We start from the raw sequence: 19,129 nt of genomic DNA, 5'->3' as shown, positions 1-19,129 counted from the left end.
ATTTTTGATTCAGAGTTTCTTAACTATTGTAAAAACTAATCACTCCAACATATATATAACACATTTATCATGTAGACATGTAATTATTTGCATCTTTGTTAGCATGATTTGCTACTCAAAAATGTTGTTTCCAATTTCTGACTTTCCAGGTTTTCCCTCATCTGTTTACAGCCATAGTTCTGACCATAAGTTAAAATGCATTCCTCAAAGGCACAAAAGTGGCAGCAATTTATCATTATTGATGATTTATTTTAACTATATTTTAAGGCGAGCTAACGTTACAACTTGCATTAGCTTGAACTGGTGGTGAGTTTTCTCTCCTTCCCACTCAACCTCACATAAGGTTATAAACATATACAACCCCAATAATATATTTACTGCACGATTTGATTATCCATCAACAAGTTTCTGGCATAATTCTGGCTGCATATTTGATTTATTTTTCTTGACAGAAATTTGTTTCATTTTGGTAGGTTTAGCACTGTCAGTAAATTTGACCATTATGTGCCATTAAGGCAGATCCAAATAGATTAAAAATAAGCACATTTAGACCTTTTCTCATAACTCCCTACTGCAGCTTTAAATAAGACTACATTCACACAGTAGGCATAAATGTCCTGAATTACAAATTTATTTGACAACCCTGCTCCAGAATAGCACACTTAAATACACCAATTGCTTCACAAACTTGGTTAAACTAGTAAAAACAACACAACTTTAATTTATGTCAGTGCAACAATGACTACAACAGCCAATATAAAATAAATAATAAAGAAACGGAAACTGACAAAAACAAACATGTAAAAGTTAACTGTAACAAACCTTCTTTCAAATCATCAAGGAAGTGCAATTGAATTCCAACTATAATCTAAAATAAATAATAAAATGTGACACAGATCAGAGCACAAAGCACAGAATTAGACTGAATAGATCTGCCCTTATGGATCGGGCACAATGTCACAGATACCCAATCTAAAAAATCTTTTCAATATCAGGACCGAAACGGATATTACCTTTAAAATCTCGACTTACATATATATAGATTCTTTAAATAAACAAATGTGTTGATTGAACACCTCAGTTTTGGGTTTCATTGTGGCCATGTCAGACCAGTTTTATTTACACAAATACCTCTTTGAAGCATTTTTTTTTTTTTTTTTACCAATCAGAACTCTTTAGTTTCCATGGAAACTTTATTTTCCCCTCTCTCACACACAAATCTGCTCTGTCTCTCCATGAAGTTTATTTTTAAAAACCCCTTTCTATCTAGCTGCATGAAACAACAGGTGGGTGTTGCGTTGCGTTGGTGGGGTGTTGGACAGCAGCCATATTGGACCGAGAAGTGTGGGCATAGATCAGAGGTCAGGGGATTAATGAAGTCGGCGCAAAGCCTGAACAAGAAGGCTGGCTTCTTGCTTTATTTGTTAAGTCTGAAAAAATCAAAAGTTGTTGCTTCTGTGTTTGCTACTTTGGCCGTTTGATAATTAATGTGAACAAAGTTTCAAACTCAGGGTCATTCTGACACTTTGGGGAAAGTTTTTGGAGGCAAAGGAACTGATAAATAAAGTGAGGTGGTAAAAGCTTAAGCATTAAAACAGCAGGTGCTTCAAATGTCTCAATCTGCAATGTGTTAGAACATTTTCCAATCAGCAGCATCAACATAGGAGGCTAAGTGGGGTTGGTGGAAGCTGATTCTTCCTGCCAGCATAACCATCTGGTATGGAAATAGCTCTGATCAGAGTGGCAGTGAGGCAGTCTTTGTAGCATATTTTGCTCCTCATTCTGACTTTTCTGTTTTTCCAAGATCCAAACGCACTTTTTTTCTCATTACACTCGCAGAAGCACTGTCACACATTTCCACAGAAAACTTCACCGAGTGGGTCAATGACGGAAAATCGGTACCAAAAGCCCCTCAACAGCGTCATAATAACTCTTCCCTTTAGTCCTCTTTAAATTTGATGTGCAGCTGAAGGGAGCTATTTTTTGTGGTGTTGGCCTTCCCTGTGGGCCCGTGTGATGACTCCCTTCAAATGCCATGAGAGCCAATTTACTTGGAAGCAGGCGGCTGGCTCATTTCTCACTTTCAGAGCTCATCCAGGTCAACACGTTTTTAGAAAAACAGGGCGACGGAGATAGGAGGGGGCAAAATAACAGAAGCTCCTCTCAGTAGGCTGCACTGCAGTTCCAAATGTTTCTCATTCTGGTGTGCTCTTATCTAAAACTCCTCGCATATGCTATAAAAACAGCAAGGATGTGTACTATTAGGATATGTTTTGATATAATGACAGTCTATTTAAGAAGACAATAAGCTTTACTGCTATGTCTGGTCTTTGCACATGTCTAGTGCTTGCGAGAAAGGATATGTGATTTCATACATTGGGCTTTTTTCCCATCAAATTTAAATGTTTCAAATTTTAAAAGAAAAAGTTATTGTCATACAATTTCAAATAACTACTTAAATTATTAGGATTTATGAGCAAGACGATGACCAGATGTGAATGTAGCTGGAGCGTTATTGCATGCTGCACCTGTAGGTTAACTGTGGAAACTGGCTCTTCCTCCGACCTAAAAACTGCATGTCGAAGTAGCGCCTGAGTGTATTTCTGAAATGGCTCAGCCCATCTGTAACTGCAGCCCTGAGCAGGGAAATTAAACAGGTAACAGAAAAAAAATTGAAACTAATAGCTGACTCACTGAATGTTATACATTTCACCTGTTTCCTGTAGCTGCCTCATCCTCACAGTCGGGATAACCAGCCCAGCAGATCTGGCAGCAGCAGCAAAGTGTTATTGGGTTCAGAGAGCTGTAAACAGGAGTGCTGAACATGATCAATATTTCCTTTGGGCTGCATCAGAGCACGCAGAGCTTAAGCATTTACTTTGTTCTTCACTGAAGTGATTGTCTCTTGAGCTTTACTTAATCTTTAAAAGTGGTAAAACACGTTGTGTTGTTGTCTTTTTTTCCCCTTTTGGAAGTCCTTTCTGGACAGTTTTGTCCCAGTAAGCAAAGTGATGTTGAGAGGAACAATCAATTACACGTGAAAGTATTTGTAACTGTGACGTCAAACCCTCCGTTCTCAAAGCTGTGGACTCTAGAGGGCCTTTGGGTTTACTGTGAATGTAAGATCTTCCATCTGTCCTGATTAGCCAAAAAGATAACTGGTATTTTTTGCAAATTTTGCACAAAAATGTTAAAGAGCTATAAATCATTTTGAAAAGATATCAGCTCATGAAAATGACATGCAAATAATGTCTACAGCTTAAAAAAAAACTTTTGAATGTTATTTTGCTTAGTCTAAAAATGCACATCCCAATGAATTACTTTCACTTTTCCTCTTTTGAGCATCACAAAAGCTGTATAGTCTTGATTAAACATTACAAATTGAGTTAATGAACTGAACTGAACAGAGTTATCAAATAAATTTATAATTCAGTACATGTATGACTGAGTTTAAAACAATAAAATGAGCTGCAACAACTTTACAATTTAGTGAAACCAACTTTCTAAATAGCTGGTTTAGAAAGTTACTATTATCGTAATGAATATGGAATGTTAACAGGGATGAAAAAACAGTAACAAGGTTGCACAGGAGGGAGTGAAAACATCCTCCAGTTCTGTCATGACCCATAAATCATTCATATGTCCAACACTGGAGTTTAAAAAGAGAAATCTGAACGTACCACTCATCCTACTTATTGTGTGGAGGCTGTGGTGAAACAGTAAACATCTGATTTACTTCTAATCTTTGTGTCTGTGTGGGAGAAACAATTTAATTCTGAGTTGTTTATGACGGGGTGGGGGAAGGATTAAGTAGCTTTAACACAGTCATTAAAATGTCTGAATTACACTTAGTTTTAAGGCGCGCGAGTTTAACTTTTCTGACTGCATCTCCATGGATACTAGTTCCACTTTCTCATTACAGCAACTTCTGCCAGAGCGGCTGACTGTAGCAACAGAATGTGTCACACCGACAGCAGAGGACAAGAATATCTCTCCTTAATTGTCATTTCATGTGCCAGAATGTTTAATTATACTTCTGTGTCTTAGCTCTGCTTGACAAAATGTAGGCTTCTAAAACTGTAATTAAACACCACACACTGCTGCCACGCTCTGGAGATTAACCATGTAATGTGAAGTGGGACAAAGTGTTTACTTCATAGTACTTGCACTAAAACAGATGCAGGCCAGATAGTCCACTTAACAATAAGTACACATACAATACACAGCAAAAGTATTCACACCCCACAAGCTTTTCCTAATGTTGCGCAACCTTTGAAAGTGAGCCAACCAAGTCATATATGGTTGAGAAGTGAAAGGAAAAGGACATGTGTATAAATCTAAAAAGTGTGGCATGTATTTGTATTAAACCTGCTCCAGAATAACGCGTTACAGCAAGTCCTTGGGGCAACACTTACCAGCTTTGCAGCTGACAGTTCTTGGTTCCGCAATTTTTGATCAGCTCTGGACTTTGGCAGGGTCATTCCAGAATGGGATTTATTTGATTTAAACCAGAGGTTTTCAACCCTGGTCTTCATGTTTCAACATCCACCTGATATTTCTGCAACAACACTCATTACTCTGATAATAAGTGAATTATTTCTTCAAGATAGAAGTTATGGTTGGCATTATTCTTTACACCATTACTACAGTAAGGCTGGTAAGTGGTGGGCCTGTCCATCCTTTTGTTTTGATGCGTTCTGATCTGCCAGAGGACCATCTGTGGAGCAGCCCCGTCCGTAAGACACCTGCTCAAAAGAGTTGGTACTATGTTTCAGTTTTCTCAGGAGGATGTCATCTGATAGGGCACTGAGTGTTGAGCCCATGCGAGAAACAATGAAGGTTAGTGGGGGGGATTTTCCATAAAACATCCAGCCCCTGCAACACTTCCACAGTCAAACTAGGGAGTTTTCCCGTTATAAGACCTTCCAAATAAGGACAGCTCTGTGGAAATATGCCATGCTGAAGGTGTATTTTTAATCCAGTCCTGGATCCCCTGGATCACCCTCCAGGTAACATTATTTGTTTTCACCAGACGGATTTTCATGTGCAATTAATTACTAAAAATAATTTATTTTAAGATTTTATTTTTCTTTCATTCCATTTATCTGCTTATGTTTCAAATAAATGCATCTTAATTGTTATCTTTTAATCTCTTAAGCCTAATTGTAGCTAATAGGGATTCAGCTGTTTTGATTATGTTTGTTATTATATAATGGTAATGAACTGTGCTTACAGCCCAAGAGTCTCCTGGGAAATAACACCACGCCAGTTCTATTGAAACAAGTCAATCAGAAGCTATTTTAGTGCTGACGTTCCAGAGAATCGCCAGCAACATCCTGCAGGGCAGGATCAACATGGCGCCCCCTGCTGAAGACTATTACTGCCGCCAGTTCCTGCCCAACACCTTTGACCCCTCCCGCTGCAGGACCTGCCTGCGGCCGAATCACATGCACCTCAGTAACTCCACTGCAGAATACGCAGATGCTGCAGCTTTGGACAGTCCACATGAGCTGGTACGTGCATTACAAGTAGTGAAATCGGCCTAGCTTGCATTTTAGCAAACTAGGGTAAGGCATAAAAAAAAAAACAAAGAAATCTCTTGAGAAAAAGTAAGAAATAATTACCATTTATCAAAACTAATTACTGTGCAGTGTAAATTTTGGGGGCAATTCTAAAGCTGTGTGAGAATTTATTGAGTCCTTCCCTGCTGCATCACTATTGATGTGTTCTTCTCATACAGTATATATTGTGAAAATATTCACACCCCTTTCCACAGTTTATATTTTTACTACAAAAATGTTATGCATTTTAATATGGTTTTTATTTGATAGACAATACAATTTTATGGAAGGAAAACAATACATGGACTCTCACTTTTTGCTTTATGAATAACATTTGCATTTGGGGCATCTTTTGGGAAATCCCTTTTACCAGCTTGTGCCTTCTTCTTCGCAAAATACCTCGAGTCCAGCTAGATTGAATGGAAAGCCAGAGCGAAGCTCAATTTCCAAGTCTTCCCGTAGATTCTCACTTAGATCCAGGTGTGGGCCATTCAAGCACATGAGCATACTTTGATCGACTCTTGTCCTTCCAGGTGAACTTCCACCTCAGTCTCAAGTGTTTTACAGCATTAAATAGGTTTTCTCCCAGGATTTTCCTTTATTTAGCCTTATTCTTCTCGTTCACTCTGAAGACCTTTCCTCTTTCCTCATGGCATGATCCTTATGCACCACTACATTTTATGTAGTTTATGACTTTCTTTCATCAGTGGCTTTTTATTTGCCACCCTTTCATAAAGACAAATTTTCCTAAGAGTTGAATACAAACGCATGCCAAAACTTTTCAGATTTTTAATTTTAAAAAGCATGTATCATTTTCTTTCCACTTCAAAATTATGCAACAGTTTGTATTAGACTGTCACTGTAAATCCTGTTAATTTTCCAACTTTATTGTAACAAAATATGAGCAAGTTAATGCAGAATGCTATTTTTGCAAGGTACCATTAGTTTAAAGGTAGAGCTTAAAATCTGAAAAAGTCGAACCAATGCAGTTTTAGACTTTCTTTTGGCTGGTTTCTCAGAAGTTAACCTGAACTTAGACAGTTTCCTGTTTGGGCTGTGGTTACTACTTAATACATCTTTTATTAATTAGTAACGGGTACTTTTCAGTGACGTTACTTTTGTTATACATGCACATGTTTTTTGTAGCTGTGGTTTCTCAGTTTTCTGGGGGGTGGGAGGTCTTCGCTCATCTCTCCTCTTCTCTTCTCTTGTGCTTTTTCTCTCTCTTCTTGTAAGTCCTTCTTTCCCTTTAAACTTTTTACCCCGTCTTTCTACCTTTCTTTTATTTTCCTAATTCTTCACTGTCTGCTGTCTATTGCATTCGAAGTAAACTTTTCTAATAAAGTTTTATAGATTTATCAAGATACTTGACGTTAAAAGCCGTAACACTCCACTTGTGAAAATGAATCTGCTGGCTTCTCCTTGGCACTCAGACAACAATTCTGAGTGCCACACTGCCAGACAGACCACATAAATAAAACATTTTCGTGGTTTTGGCTACACTTAATATATTACTTGGTTCTATTTGATATCAAATTCTATTTTAGAGTATAGAGTCAATTTGGCAAGCAATTTAAAGTAGTTTCAATATTTTGCTTGCACTGTTTCATAGGTTCAGTACTTGTCTATCTGAGGCTTCAAGCTCTGTACAAAAATAGTTTTGCACCATCAATATGCTCCTGAGGAAATAAAACATAATGCATATACCTTGCTCACAATTGTCAAAACTGCAATCTGTTATAGCCGACGCTTTTGACCATAATTCAGCTGTTACAAGCTAAACTGTAAAATTATTCCATTGAACCAAACATAAACTTTCTCTTTATGAACTGTTACTCAATGATCTTGTAAACTTTATTAGAGTCTTGGAGCTTTTTTAGTATTTCTTTAGTTTTTGCTCTATGTGATCTTGCTATTTACTGTAACTCAAGCTAATGCTAAAAATATGCTGACGTTGGTGTTAGCTTCTCACGCCTTCCTGTGTTTTGATATGAATTTTTGAAATCGGAAACATTGTAAGTAGTTGAAGTTTCTCCAAAAAAAAAAAAAGTGTCTGGCACTCATTGTGACATATAAATAGATGCACCATTAGCATGTTTCAGAGTGAATAGCAAGTAAAATAATTAAGTAAATTCCAAGGATGTGAGGCACAATGTTCTACCATTTGTATTATAGCAAGATGACTATGCCAGTCAATCAAGTAAAACCGAAGGTGGAGGTGGCAGACATTGTAGCACCTCAATGTGGTATTTGATTCTTTTATCATTAATTAATGAAAGCTTGCTGCAGTCCTCTGGGAATGGGTGGAAATCCGATATGCACTGTCACAAGCACCCTGCAGTAGCACAACCCCACTGGTTAAAATAACCTGTAGAGTACAACATGCCAAAGAGTCCTATAGTGACAACATTTACATTAAATTAGACTTTATTGTGTTTTTAGAACCAAAAGAGATTGGGTCTAACATTCACACACCCGCATCCAATTTGGAGAGAATCTAAAGGACAAATAAAGTGTATTATCTGTGTTAATGAGAGGTAGAACTTATGATTGGGATCAAGAAAAAAGCCAAAAAGGTTTCAAATGGGCGGCGCTGGTAATGCAAAGGCACTAGAGCAATGAAATAATGATGAGCATGAACACAGACTAGCTTGAGTTACGTCCTGCGGCGTCTAAGTGAATTGGCTTTGCTATAGTGAATGAAGAGGTGAAGGTAGAAGGAGCTGAACAGCAGAATCTTGACAGCAGATTTCACAAAAGGATCTTTCCAGTCACGGTGAGTGAAAGATTTCTTGATAGACTTTACTTATAATTTCCTACAGAGATAAGTGCGTTGAGTTTACTTATAAGGGCTTGTTCTTTGAAGACGCCAGCTTTTTAATTTAGTCACATTCATGTAAAATGGGCAAAATAGCCAAATAAAAACATTTTTAAAAACTAGTTACATTACAGCTCAAACTGTTTCAATCAGGTTATGTATCTCAAAATATTGACGTAATCCAGTCTTTGTTGGATTTAACCTTTGACCCAGTCATTTTGCAAATAATCCAGATGTTTATATTTAATATTTTGTTCCTTTCCTCTACAAACCAGGGTGTAGGTGACACTAATGATGATGATGAGGATGAATGTGAGGATCCAGCGCTGTCTGAGGTGACGACATGTGCCAGCAGTGATGACGCCAGTGGCTGTTGGACGTTTGAGTGGAATCTTGAACGCAGCCTGAGTCCTGAGTGGGAACTCGAGAATTGTGAAACTGACATTCAACCTAGGTGACCCAGATCATACATTTTAATGTCCTGTTATTAAATATTCAACTGATGAATTGATGAAAAATGGGGGGAAATTGGTGAAATACCTAGTTGAATTAGTGTGCAAACTAATATGTCATTGATCCACTTTCTGGTTGAATTTTGGCATCTAGTCTCCTTCAGTCGGAGTCTATTAGTGTCCAACATCTTGGCTTGAAAACATTTTTCCACACTAACTTACAAGAGTTCATCATACCTATCAGATGACATCTCTTGTGAATAGCCCTCTTCAGATAACTGCACACGTTTTCAGTCTAATTTAGTCTTGGACTCTGGCTAAGCCATTTCAAAACGTTACTCTTCCTCTCCCAATACTATTCTCTAGTTTATTTGGATGTATGATTGGACTAACCAATGTGCTAAAGAAAAACAAAGGAGGCCAGTTTTACAGCAGACACCAAAAGTTTTGGGTTCATCCTAAATGGTTTCAGATGGGATTTTAACCAGACCTGCATCTTTTCTTTGGGAGAAAAAGTATTCATCTTACAAGCCTGCTCCGTAGTCCAAATAAGAGAATATTGTGTAATGTAGACCATAACCGTACTTCTTGGAAAGTCCTCCAGGGTTACTGTTTGCCTCTTGTCTTGATCCCTTTGAGGAGAATATCCAATTTCTGTCTTTGTCTTCTAGCTATTCAAATCAGTGGGAGTGTTCAGAGAGGAGCGCATCCCTCAGCCCACAGAGCCCTCTTGCAGTCCAAACAGAAATGACCAGACTGGACCCATCTCCCCCGAGAGACACTGAAAACTCCTGGATGGATGAAAGGAGGGTTAGAGACATGTCCCGCCGGGCTTCAGGTCTGTCAGTCACACAGTACATCCCGTCATACAAGACATCTTTATCTTGAACTTAGGCACAATATTTTGGCACGCATGAATTTTTGTTGCTAAACTGTACTTTGCTAATTAAATAATAACACGGTGATGACAGGGTTGTACGACTTTCAGAGTCCAGAGGAGGCAGGGAGAAAGAAAGTGGCTACTTTTCCCCTGACAGAAGAGGTGACGGTGTGCAGCAGATGGATGAGGACAACAAGCGTACCTATCGCTATTTTGAGAGGGGACATCCCCTGCCAAGCAACTATGTGCCCGAGCCCAAAGCCTGCGTCCCCTACAGAAATGTCAGCCTTGGACTGCCGTCCCAAAGAAGAAACCCAGAGACCTTTCTGCAGGCAACTTGGAGAAGTGAGTCCCCACAGAGGTACACATACCACTCAAACTTCAGAAGAGGTACAGACTCTGAGAGGAATTCTCCAACACGTCACAGCTCTTTGAGTCCAGATCGCTACAGGTTACCCGAGTCTACCATGGGACCTCAGAGAGGGAGCTCCCTCTGTAGGAGTCAGGCTCGATCTCATGCCTCATTTCAGGGCTCCCTCCAAATTCAGTCCAATGGTGCTTCACGCCACACATCTGGCAGGTCCAGTCCTTCACGGAGAAGTGATTCCACAGCTTCTCGTAATGCCTCAGCACACAGACGGGCAGACTCGTTTCCGCTACACAGTGCTGGCTATGAAGACCGTAAGATGTCCAGCCAAGAGTCAAAAAGTCCATCACAAGCTTCAAATAAACACAGTTTGGATTCTGAGAAACTCTACAGAAATCTTGAGTCTATATCCCGTCGCGGTTCTTCTGCAGTGAGGCAGAACTCATACAAAGCGTCTCCTCGAAGCAGAACAGCTGTCAGCAGTTTGGCCAACACTCTGTCAAACAACAGCCGTGAAATGTCACCATCCAGGAATGGTTACAGTCCACAGAGTCACGACTCACTAAGAGCGCCTGATTCAAGAGACAGCAGGATGAGTAGATCCCAAAGCTCCTGGCAGGGGTCTTCACACTCTTTACTCAATCTCCCACTGTCACATGGTTCCTCTTCATTGAGACAGGAAGGGGCAGGCTCCGAGATTCCAGTTGGGTCTCCCTCACACATTGCAGTCACAGACGGTAATGATGGGGTGGCTTCTTGGCAGGGGTCTTCACACTCTTTACTCAGCCACCCCCCATCTCAAGCTTCCTCTTCATCGAGACAAAGAGCAGACTCTCGGGTTCTTGGAGGATCACCCTCACAATTTGCAGTCACAGGCTCCGATAAGGTTAACGAGGGATTCGGCTCCTCGCATGGGTCTTCACCCTCTTTACTCAGTCGCCCGCCATCACAAGGCTCCAATTCATTGAGACAGGCAACGGACCTTCAGATCGATGGGTCACCTTTGCAAGCTGTGGCAACGGATGCTACAAATGCTAATAATGATGTTACTAAAGTCAGCTCTGAAAGAAGTAAGAGCACTGTGAGACGAGGAATGGATGCCCTGTTGCTCTCCGAACCCAAAAAAGCTGTAGTAGAACCTGAAGAGGTACATACGTCAGGACTTCTTTCATCATTTTGGTAAAATTCTTGTCAACAAATGTTAAATCTGCACAAATGATTCTGAATCCAAGGTTGGGATGACCATAGATGACTACATCATGCTGGCTGATATACCCAAGATTCAGGTGGAGTCAGAAGAAGATTTTCCAGGGCTGAGACGGAGAAATGAGAGTCCTAGTCCCTGCAGAAACCAGAGACAAAGATCATACAGGTGTGTGAGATCATTTTACTTTTCTTCGGCCGTAGAAAGGGCTTAACACGACGAAAGTGTTTAATATGGAACAGCCAATGACTGTAGGGGTTGGTGATTTGATGGCTCATGACATAGAAACAGAATAATGCTCCACAAGTTTTTTTGCAGAGTTGCAGTCATGGTGGGACTTTATGTGATAGACTGAAAAAACTTTGGTGCACCTTTATATTCAGCCACCACCTTTCCCTGCTATTGCAGCTGCAAGTTAAATGGGGTATTCAACAGTTTTAAACCTCTAGAGATTGAACATGTTAGTTCAGTCATCGTTACAAATTAGGTCAAGCTCAGGTAGATTGTACATAACGCATTGGTAAATACCAAAGATTCAGCAACTTTGGCTGTGTTTAGAGTCATTGTCCTGCTGGAAGGTAAACCTCCCAGGCTTGTTTGTTCATATTAGCTTTTTGCTAGTTTTATGCTATATGATGTTTTATGTATCCAATTTTACTCTCCCTAAAATCTTTATCTTTCCAAAATGTTTTGTGGTTGCGTTACTGTGAAGCACGTTGTGGGTTCATCCTGTGAAAGGTGCTATATAAATAATTATAACATGAAAAAGTATGTATTCATCTTCTGAAGGTATCAAGATGAAACAGACATGCACAGTTCAAGGATAGAGCCAGACGAGAGGAGGAGGGGCAGAGAGAGGGGGAGAGACAGACGAGAAAAATGTCGGGACCTTGAGACTGGACGATTGTCTCAGAGACAATCTGCCACTTCTCTTCATACACAGGTAAGATCTAGCAACTGCCCAGGCCTTCATGAAAAATGTTGAAACAGCCAACGAAAACCCAGTTTGTTCTTCTTCCACTTAAGACCTCAGATCTAAGTGAAAAACACAGATCTTTGAGAGTGAAGGACCGAGGGCACCCTGAGCGCTTGCAGACACAGGTGAGCAGTTTCAGTACTTCCAGAAACTCTACAACACACGTGTTCAGAGGAAAATGGGTCATTTTTGCTTCTGTTTTCATGCATCATGTTGATGTTTGTTCCATCTGTTTTATCTGACTCTGCCGTCTCACTGAAGCTCATTATAGGGGGGAAAAAAAAAGCATTACTCAGCAGTCTGTTTTAGGGCGGCTTGCGCATGTGATTAATCATCTTTATTAATGGATTCAAGAATAGTTTTGCAACAGGAGTTGTTTCTACAGGAGTTTTTCTTTCCATGGAGAAGTGAAGTAAAATGTTTCTTTTGTTTTTTCTTTGCACTTTTCAAAACTGCTGTCGGTGTGTAATTAATGGATATAAAAAGCTGTGACCATATTTCTATTGTTTTACTGCGGAGAATGTTAAATTGGGTCACAAGACTTCATTGTTGCAGTCTAAAATGCTAAGCGAAATGGTATGACCACACTTTTGTGGCTTCCTCTTCCTTCTGCATGTCATGCAGTACTTCTCTCTTAAGTCCTGTTTCTCTGTCATCACCTCATGCAACTTGGACACAACGTCTTGCTTGGTGAGTCTTTTAAGGTGTTCTAATTGGCTTTGACAGCATCTGCTTGCTTTTCAGAGTGATTCTGAGAACGTTTTACGAGTTCCTCTTTCTCCTCCAACAGTGCTGATCGTGGTTCACAGAAACTACAGATCTTCCTGTTTTATGCCCTCATTTTTCAAGACTGCTCTTACTTGTGAAGAGATAACCGTCTTTAACATCTTTTAGCACGTTTCAGACTACTGTAACGATATCAACTGGGCCATTTTGTCTGCTTGATAGTTTCCGCTTCCTTTAGTTTCACAATCAAAAATGAGACACAACCCACAGCAGAGTGCTTTCCAACAGTTTGGCTCTAATGCTTCAATTGCAGATGGTGTTTTCTAAAGGGCTGGATGTCCAGGCTGGATGAGCAAGGCAAAGTAAGTACTTGTTTTCACATTTGTTCTTCAAGCTAGATTGTTGCTGTAACCATCATTAAAGAACCCGGCAGACAGTGTGAACCCAGAAAGTACAAGAATCTGTTTTCAATGTGCCTGACTCAGCCAACAGACTATGATGATTGTCTGGGCTGTGTCAAGCGTGGTTTCGATATGATTTAAGCAGCGTTTAAAAATAAAATTCTGGTCCAAATGCAAACATTATTGGTACACATCACATTCATTTTGAGATTTTAATCATCCATTTGAACCAGTTTTCTCTTAACCTTCTTAAAGACCAACCTGTCAAAGTTTAAACTGTCTACTTTTGTAGCTGATTTGAGATGCAGTTAAAAGTATTATGCTAGCCTTCACTTTTTATTATCCCACAAACAGTTGTGCAGTTGTAAAAGGCATGCTGTTATTAAAACAGCCACACAATACAAAGCTGCTACCAACGTGCTGAATAATTGAAACATCTTAAGTTTGAAAGCCTCATTCTGAGTCCTTCACACATATCTCTTGTCACTGTGGTCAAATTAAAGTTCGTATTGTTTGACCATAAGACCTGTACCTCAGAAGACTTTTGGTTGATCCATGTGAACATTTGCAAAGTGTTTGATATGACAAACACTTTGTTTGTCATATCAAAGTGTCTGCTCTGATTATAGCAGAGCAGACACTGCTCTGCTATAATCAGAGCAGTGTCTGCTCTGATTATATTAGAGCAGACACTGCTTCCTCAGTCAGTATCTTCTCAGTCTGCACTGATGTTAAACATGCTGAGCTGTAGAAAGTGACTGGTGTTCCTGCACCTTCTACTTTATGATTGTCTTAAGCATCATGATTCCTGGATTGGAAGAGCAAGCCAAGAGACATTTTGGATCAGATAAATGAAGCAAAGATGTAATTGGATAATCCATCAAAGTGAAAAAAAAGGCATTTAACTAAATGTTACCACAGTTGCATGTTTGTTTTATTTCATTTTGTATGTTTAATTTTGACCCTGTGACAAATTGAAACGAATTTTTTAAACTTTTTTTATTTATTTAAAGCTTAAGTGTGATGATAATGTTGCCAAATAATATATAAATGTCCACATCTGTTAATTTTCAACAGTGGATGAAGCACTGGTTTGTTCTTGGTGACACTTCGCTGAGGTACTACAGAGACTCAGAGGCTGAGGAGGTAGGAAATGATGTGTCTCAATGACACTTACAGTGCCTTATAACATTTTATCCCATTGAGACCACAAGATATAATGTTTTTAGTGGAAATTTTAATATACAACACAAAGTAGAACATATTTGTGAAGAGGAAAGAAAAGATCAGTGGTTTATGAGGTTGTTGTGAAAAAGTTATTGTGGGAGAAAAAGCCATAAAATGTTCTGTTTGCAGTTTGTTTTTTTAACCAACCATATAGAAGACACTGTAAACAATAAAGATAATCTCTTTTCTTATAATGCAGTCAGATGATTTGGACGGAGAGATTGATCTGACTTCCTGTGTGAACGTGTCAGACTGTGATGTAGAGAAGAAATACGGGCTTCAAATCCAGGTAATTTTCAGTGCATCGCTGCTATCCTCATGTTTTAAAGCATTTTTCCAGGTCAGTGGACGGTCATTAAGATGCCCCACTTCTTGTGTGTTTCCCTCTTCTTCAGACAAAAAGAGCTGTGTTCACTCTCTCTGCTGTGACATCCAGAATTCGTCGGAACTGGGTGAAGTTACTGACACAGGCCATCCAGAACAACTCGCAGTGAGTTCCACGTTGTAATTGGTCTCATTAAGGGATGAATTAGAGATTTCTCTCGAACCAAAGCAGAACCTCACTTTAAAGCTCCATAACTGTCCTTTAAAGTTATTTTTAGAAGAGGAAAATATTAATGACATTTATAATGTTCTAAACAGACATCATTTCAATTTTAATTCTTAATGTAAAAATGAAAAATGGGTGGTAATAAAATATTTTCCATCACTTTTTTTTACTTGTTCATCAAATGTAGTTATTTGGCATAAATTGATATAATAAATTAATTAAATTAATATTCCTTTTTCAAGTGTATCATGTTGTTTTAATCTAAAAATTGTAATTGTAATTTCACTAAAATATTCAAGGGGCCAGAACATCTCTATGATTGGTTGGTCAGTCTCCATTGAACCCGTTCTGTTGTCCTTCTTTGGATGTGTAACTCTACTCTTATGTATTCCCTCTTATTTTGCCCTCAGCCAATCAGACTCAGGCAGTGAGAAAGCGAACCCCCGCTCCCGGAGACTGTCGTCAAGCCAACGGCCCGCTCAGTTCCCCTGCAAGGACTCCAGCTATAAACCTGCCATTTCTATCTACAACACCGTAGACGCTAACGCCAACAAGGACCCAACAACAGAAGGCGACCCGGGTGCAGACCTGTCTCCGGCCTCTCAGAGGGAACAAGGAGAAGGTTGGGACCGTGAGCAAGCAAAGAGACTGGAAGAGAGGAACAAGTGGTTTGAGGAAGGGGTCCCTCTCAGTGAGATGAGCAGCAGGTGGGACTCCATGGAACTGAAAAAGGGGAGCGTTACAGTCCCTGTTATTGAAACCATAGACTCTGAAGTCAATAAAAAATGGACAGAATTTGAGACGTCTTATAAGGACATAAGCTCCAAGTCTCTCATTGGAGCCAAGGCCCATCAATCAAGTTCTCCAGATTTGCCAGAGTCTCTAGTTTATTCTCAAATGTATCAACCAAGCCCAGATCAGGTCAATCAGAGTTGCCTGTCCTCTTCGAGCAAGGCTCTTCCATCAATAAATAGTCAGATCCTTCCAACTAACAAAGCTGAAGCTCTTCAAAAGGAGGTAAGCCAGTAATTCCTTTAAGGATGCAAAAGTAAAGCTTAATATTTAGTGTGTGTGCAAACCAACTTCCCAACCTCTCTCTTCAAAATTAGGTCAAAAGCGACAGAAAGGAGAATCAAGCCAGGGAGATAGATGTGGACAGTCCGTGCGGCCCTGGAGCCCCCTGTAGAGCCAAGCTGAAAGCCATGGAAGCAGCTCATCAAAAGCAGCTGCAGGAGCTGCAGGAGAAGCATGCCAGGGAGAAGAAGAAGCTTGAGGAAGAGAGAGACCGCATGCTACAAGAGGAGAGCCAGTCAGCTGCTGAGGGTTAGCTGACACGTAGTATCATACAAAGGATGTCCCATTGAGATTTATTGTCCAAATTCTTATCCAAGCCACATAAGAATAAGGATCACCAATACAGAGTCACAGTTTAATACATTGTTAAAATCTATATCAATGCAGTAAAATAACACAATTGTTTTCTATTTCACACCATACATTAGCATTGTGATCTTCTGTTACCTGAAGTAGCCTAATCTTAGCATATTTTTTCTCCCCATTTTCATATTACTTGTTGATAATTAAGGCTCACCGTGTCTACTTTTAGTTCAGCAGACAACGGTGTCCTGCTTTGTAAGCTTCGCACATTGCTGTGGATGGCATAAAATTTAACGACCGGTGTTAATTTCTACTAAGTTCTCCTAAAATAGCTGGGGATATCGAAGTTATACGATTTAAGGAATGAAGAAAACGACAAAGCTTTTTCAAAATTTGTCGCAGTCTGTAGCCTGACGCCCGGAATTTAATTGGGAAATCCCTAAATAACACTTCTACTGTGATGATTCCGCTTTCTTCAAGGCTCTTCTCCCATAACTTTACAATTGGTTAGTTTTCTAACTGATTAATTTTCATTAAAGCTATGGAGGCACTCAAAACAGCTCACAGGGAGGAGTTGGAGAGAGAAGTGGAGAAGGCCAGAGGGCTGGATGGAGGAGCAGCACACGTGGATGCCTCCTACAGAGGTCGTATGTAAGTTTATTCTCAGCTCTCTGTTTTGCTGCTGATAAAAGCAACTTCCTTCCAGGCGCTTGCTGCTAGACTGAGATGTTCCTAACTCCATAACGACCCTCACGGTGATGATGCTCTACAGTTCGGTTCGGAACTTTGTGTGTTTGTCTACATCAGGCCTCAGGCGGATGTCTTGCACGGCGAGTTAAACGTGCTATCAGAACGATACTCTCAAAAGTGCCTGGAGTTGAAAAGCACTGAGCACAACAGCAAGAGCCGAGAGACTGAGCTGGACTACAAGAAGAAAGAGATGGAGCAGCTCCAGAGAGAAAACCAGGTAGCTGGACAGGAGATTGTGTTTTAATCTCCACTGTCTTGTCACATTATTGCATAATGCATCTATATTTAACTTTCCAACATATCTTTGGAACACAATTTGTCCTAACAAACTCTTTTTTTCAGGAGCTTAAGATGAAGCTTGCAGAAGAAATGAGTCGAATGAGATATTTCATTACAGGCCAGAGGTCTGAGGCGGTCTCACTTTGCAAAACTGAGGAAACTCCTTCCAATTTAGAGGTAAAAACATAGTCTTTCGAAATTATTTTTACTACCACAATAAAGAATCCGGTGTCTCAGTGCAATCAAGCCCCCAGAGCTCATAGCTATCAAATGGTCTTGATATACCATTGGAAACAACACAGTCCCACCATTTAAACACTGCAATTATGAACCCATAAATAAATCGAAGTAGTTTGCTTTGTCAACATCAATACCTCCATGCACTGTTGCCTGGTCACTTCTGTTTTGAAATTCTTGACTTTGTGAAGAATGCGTGGTCAGAAACATCCTACTGTGGTATATACTGCCGCCTCCTGGTAAATTTAATGTATTGCATTATGCTGACGGAGCAGATGCGCAATATCTTAATTATGTATGTCTCAATACAACACACACACACACACACACACAAAACTAACCAATTTCTGGTTTCCTGAAGCAACATTTTCCAATTTGTAATAATAGCTTGTGTAAATACCAGTTGTTTTATTTGTATTAAACTTGAAAACTACATTAAACTCAGCTGAGAATTATGTCAGTATATTATTTGACACATACAATCATCTTTTAAGCTGACATGGTGAGAAGTTGCATGTTTTGTCTTTCAGACATTGTTGAGAGCAAAGGAAAATGAGGTGCAGTATCTTAAAAAAGAAATCAGCTGTCTACGAAATGAGGTCCAAACACTTATGAAGGTATGCTTGAATTATCTTAATCAATATAAAATCTTTTATAAAATCCTCTTGTCTTTACAACCACAAACTTTAATGAATTTTCTTAAAAAGTGTATGTGACAGATTGTCAGAAGGTAATTATTAGTAAAGTGAGAAAAACAGAAGTTAAAAATAGGAGCTAAACATTCCTGAAATAGTACAAAGGACTTGCGGCTGTGAATGAAGTGGAAGGTGGTTCTACAAATTATTGAGTCTATGGACTGAATTCAAGTGCACAACACACTTGTCAGATTTGATCAACTAAAAACCATTTATCTTTTTCCTTCCACATAAAACACATTAAAATTTGTGGTTGTAACAGAACAAAATATGAATATTTCCATATTGGAGTGTGCTTATGACGTTTGTATTTTAAACATGCTCATGTTTGCTACAGGAAAAAGAAGCAGTCTACAAGCTGTATAAGGAGGCCTATGTTGAACTGAGCGACACAAGGGGTCGAAGCCAGTTGGAGCTGGGCTCCCTTAATGAGCATTTAAGACTGGCCAATGCTGCACTCCAGGAGGAAGGCAGACACACCTGACCAATAAGGTCAACACATGAACTTTACATCAAAGGATGAACAGCAGCCAGCCAATTAATAAATATCGCGTAAAACCAATCTTATTGCATCACAACTGTTATGTACGAACCACTGACCGTTCTGAAATAAAGAGAATGTGCTTCAC

At 39.6% G+C, this 19,129-nt stretch overlaps 1 protein-coding gene and 1 long non-coding RNA gene across 2 annotated transcripts; both read left to right on the top strand.

Moving 5' to 3' along the window:
- Positions 1–1,101: 1,101 nt before the first annotated feature.
- LOC107836183 (uncharacterized) lies at positions 1,102–5,571 on the top strand. Its single transcript, XR_001662046.1, has 2 exons — positions 1,102–5,009; positions 5,236–5,571. It is a non-coding gene; the product is annotated as an uncharacterized LOC107836183 (long non-coding RNA).
- A 2,676-nt stretch (positions 5,572–8,247) lies between these two features.
- LOC103137709 (myosin phosphatase Rho-interacting protein-like) lies at positions 8,248–19,128 on the top strand. Its single transcript, XM_016671218.1, has 18 exons — positions 8,248–8,337; positions 8,655–8,833; positions 9,503–9,669; positions 9,820–11,225; positions 11,311–11,450; positions 12,072–12,225; positions 12,309–12,383; positions 13,314–13,346; positions 14,463–14,531; positions 14,812–14,901; positions 15,008–15,102; positions 15,573–16,179; positions 16,272–16,485; positions 17,079–17,190; positions 17,347–17,506; positions 17,632–17,745; positions 18,336–18,422; positions 18,838–19,128. The coding sequence occupies exons 3-18, from the start codon at positions 9,579–9,581 to the stop codon at positions 18,982–18,984; spliced, it is 3,594 nt and encodes a 1,197-aa protein (XP_016526704.1). The 5' UTR covers positions 8,248–8,337; positions 8,655–8,833; positions 9,503–9,578; the 3' UTR covers positions 18,985–19,128.
- The last annotated feature ends 1 nt before the right edge of the window (position 19,129 follows it).

This window comes from Poecilia formosa, unplaced genomic scaffold (genome assembly GCF_000485575.1).
Source record: "Poecilia formosa unplaced genomic scaffold, Poecilia_formosa-5.1.2 Scaffold43, whole genome shotgun sequence".
Taxonomy (NCBI): Eukaryota; Metazoa; Chordata; class Actinopteri; order Cyprinodontiformes; family Poeciliidae; genus Poecilia; species Poecilia formosa.
Note: the sequence above shows the minus strand (reverse complement) of the source record. Positions and strands in the feature narration are given on the sequence as shown.

Coding starts and splice junctions, on each gene's coding strand:
- LOC103137709 (XM_016671218.1), top strand. CDS start 9,579: ATGACCAGACTGGACCCATCTCCCCCGAGAGACACTGAAAACTCCTGG. Junction 11,451..12,071: donor CAGAGACAAAGATCATACAG/GTGTGTGAGATC, acceptor CATCTTCTGAAG/GTATCAAGATGAAACAGACA. Junction 16,180..16,271: donor CTGAAGCTCTTCAAAAGGAG/GTAAGCCAGTAA, acceptor CTTCAAAATTAG/GTCAAAAGCGACAGAAAGGA.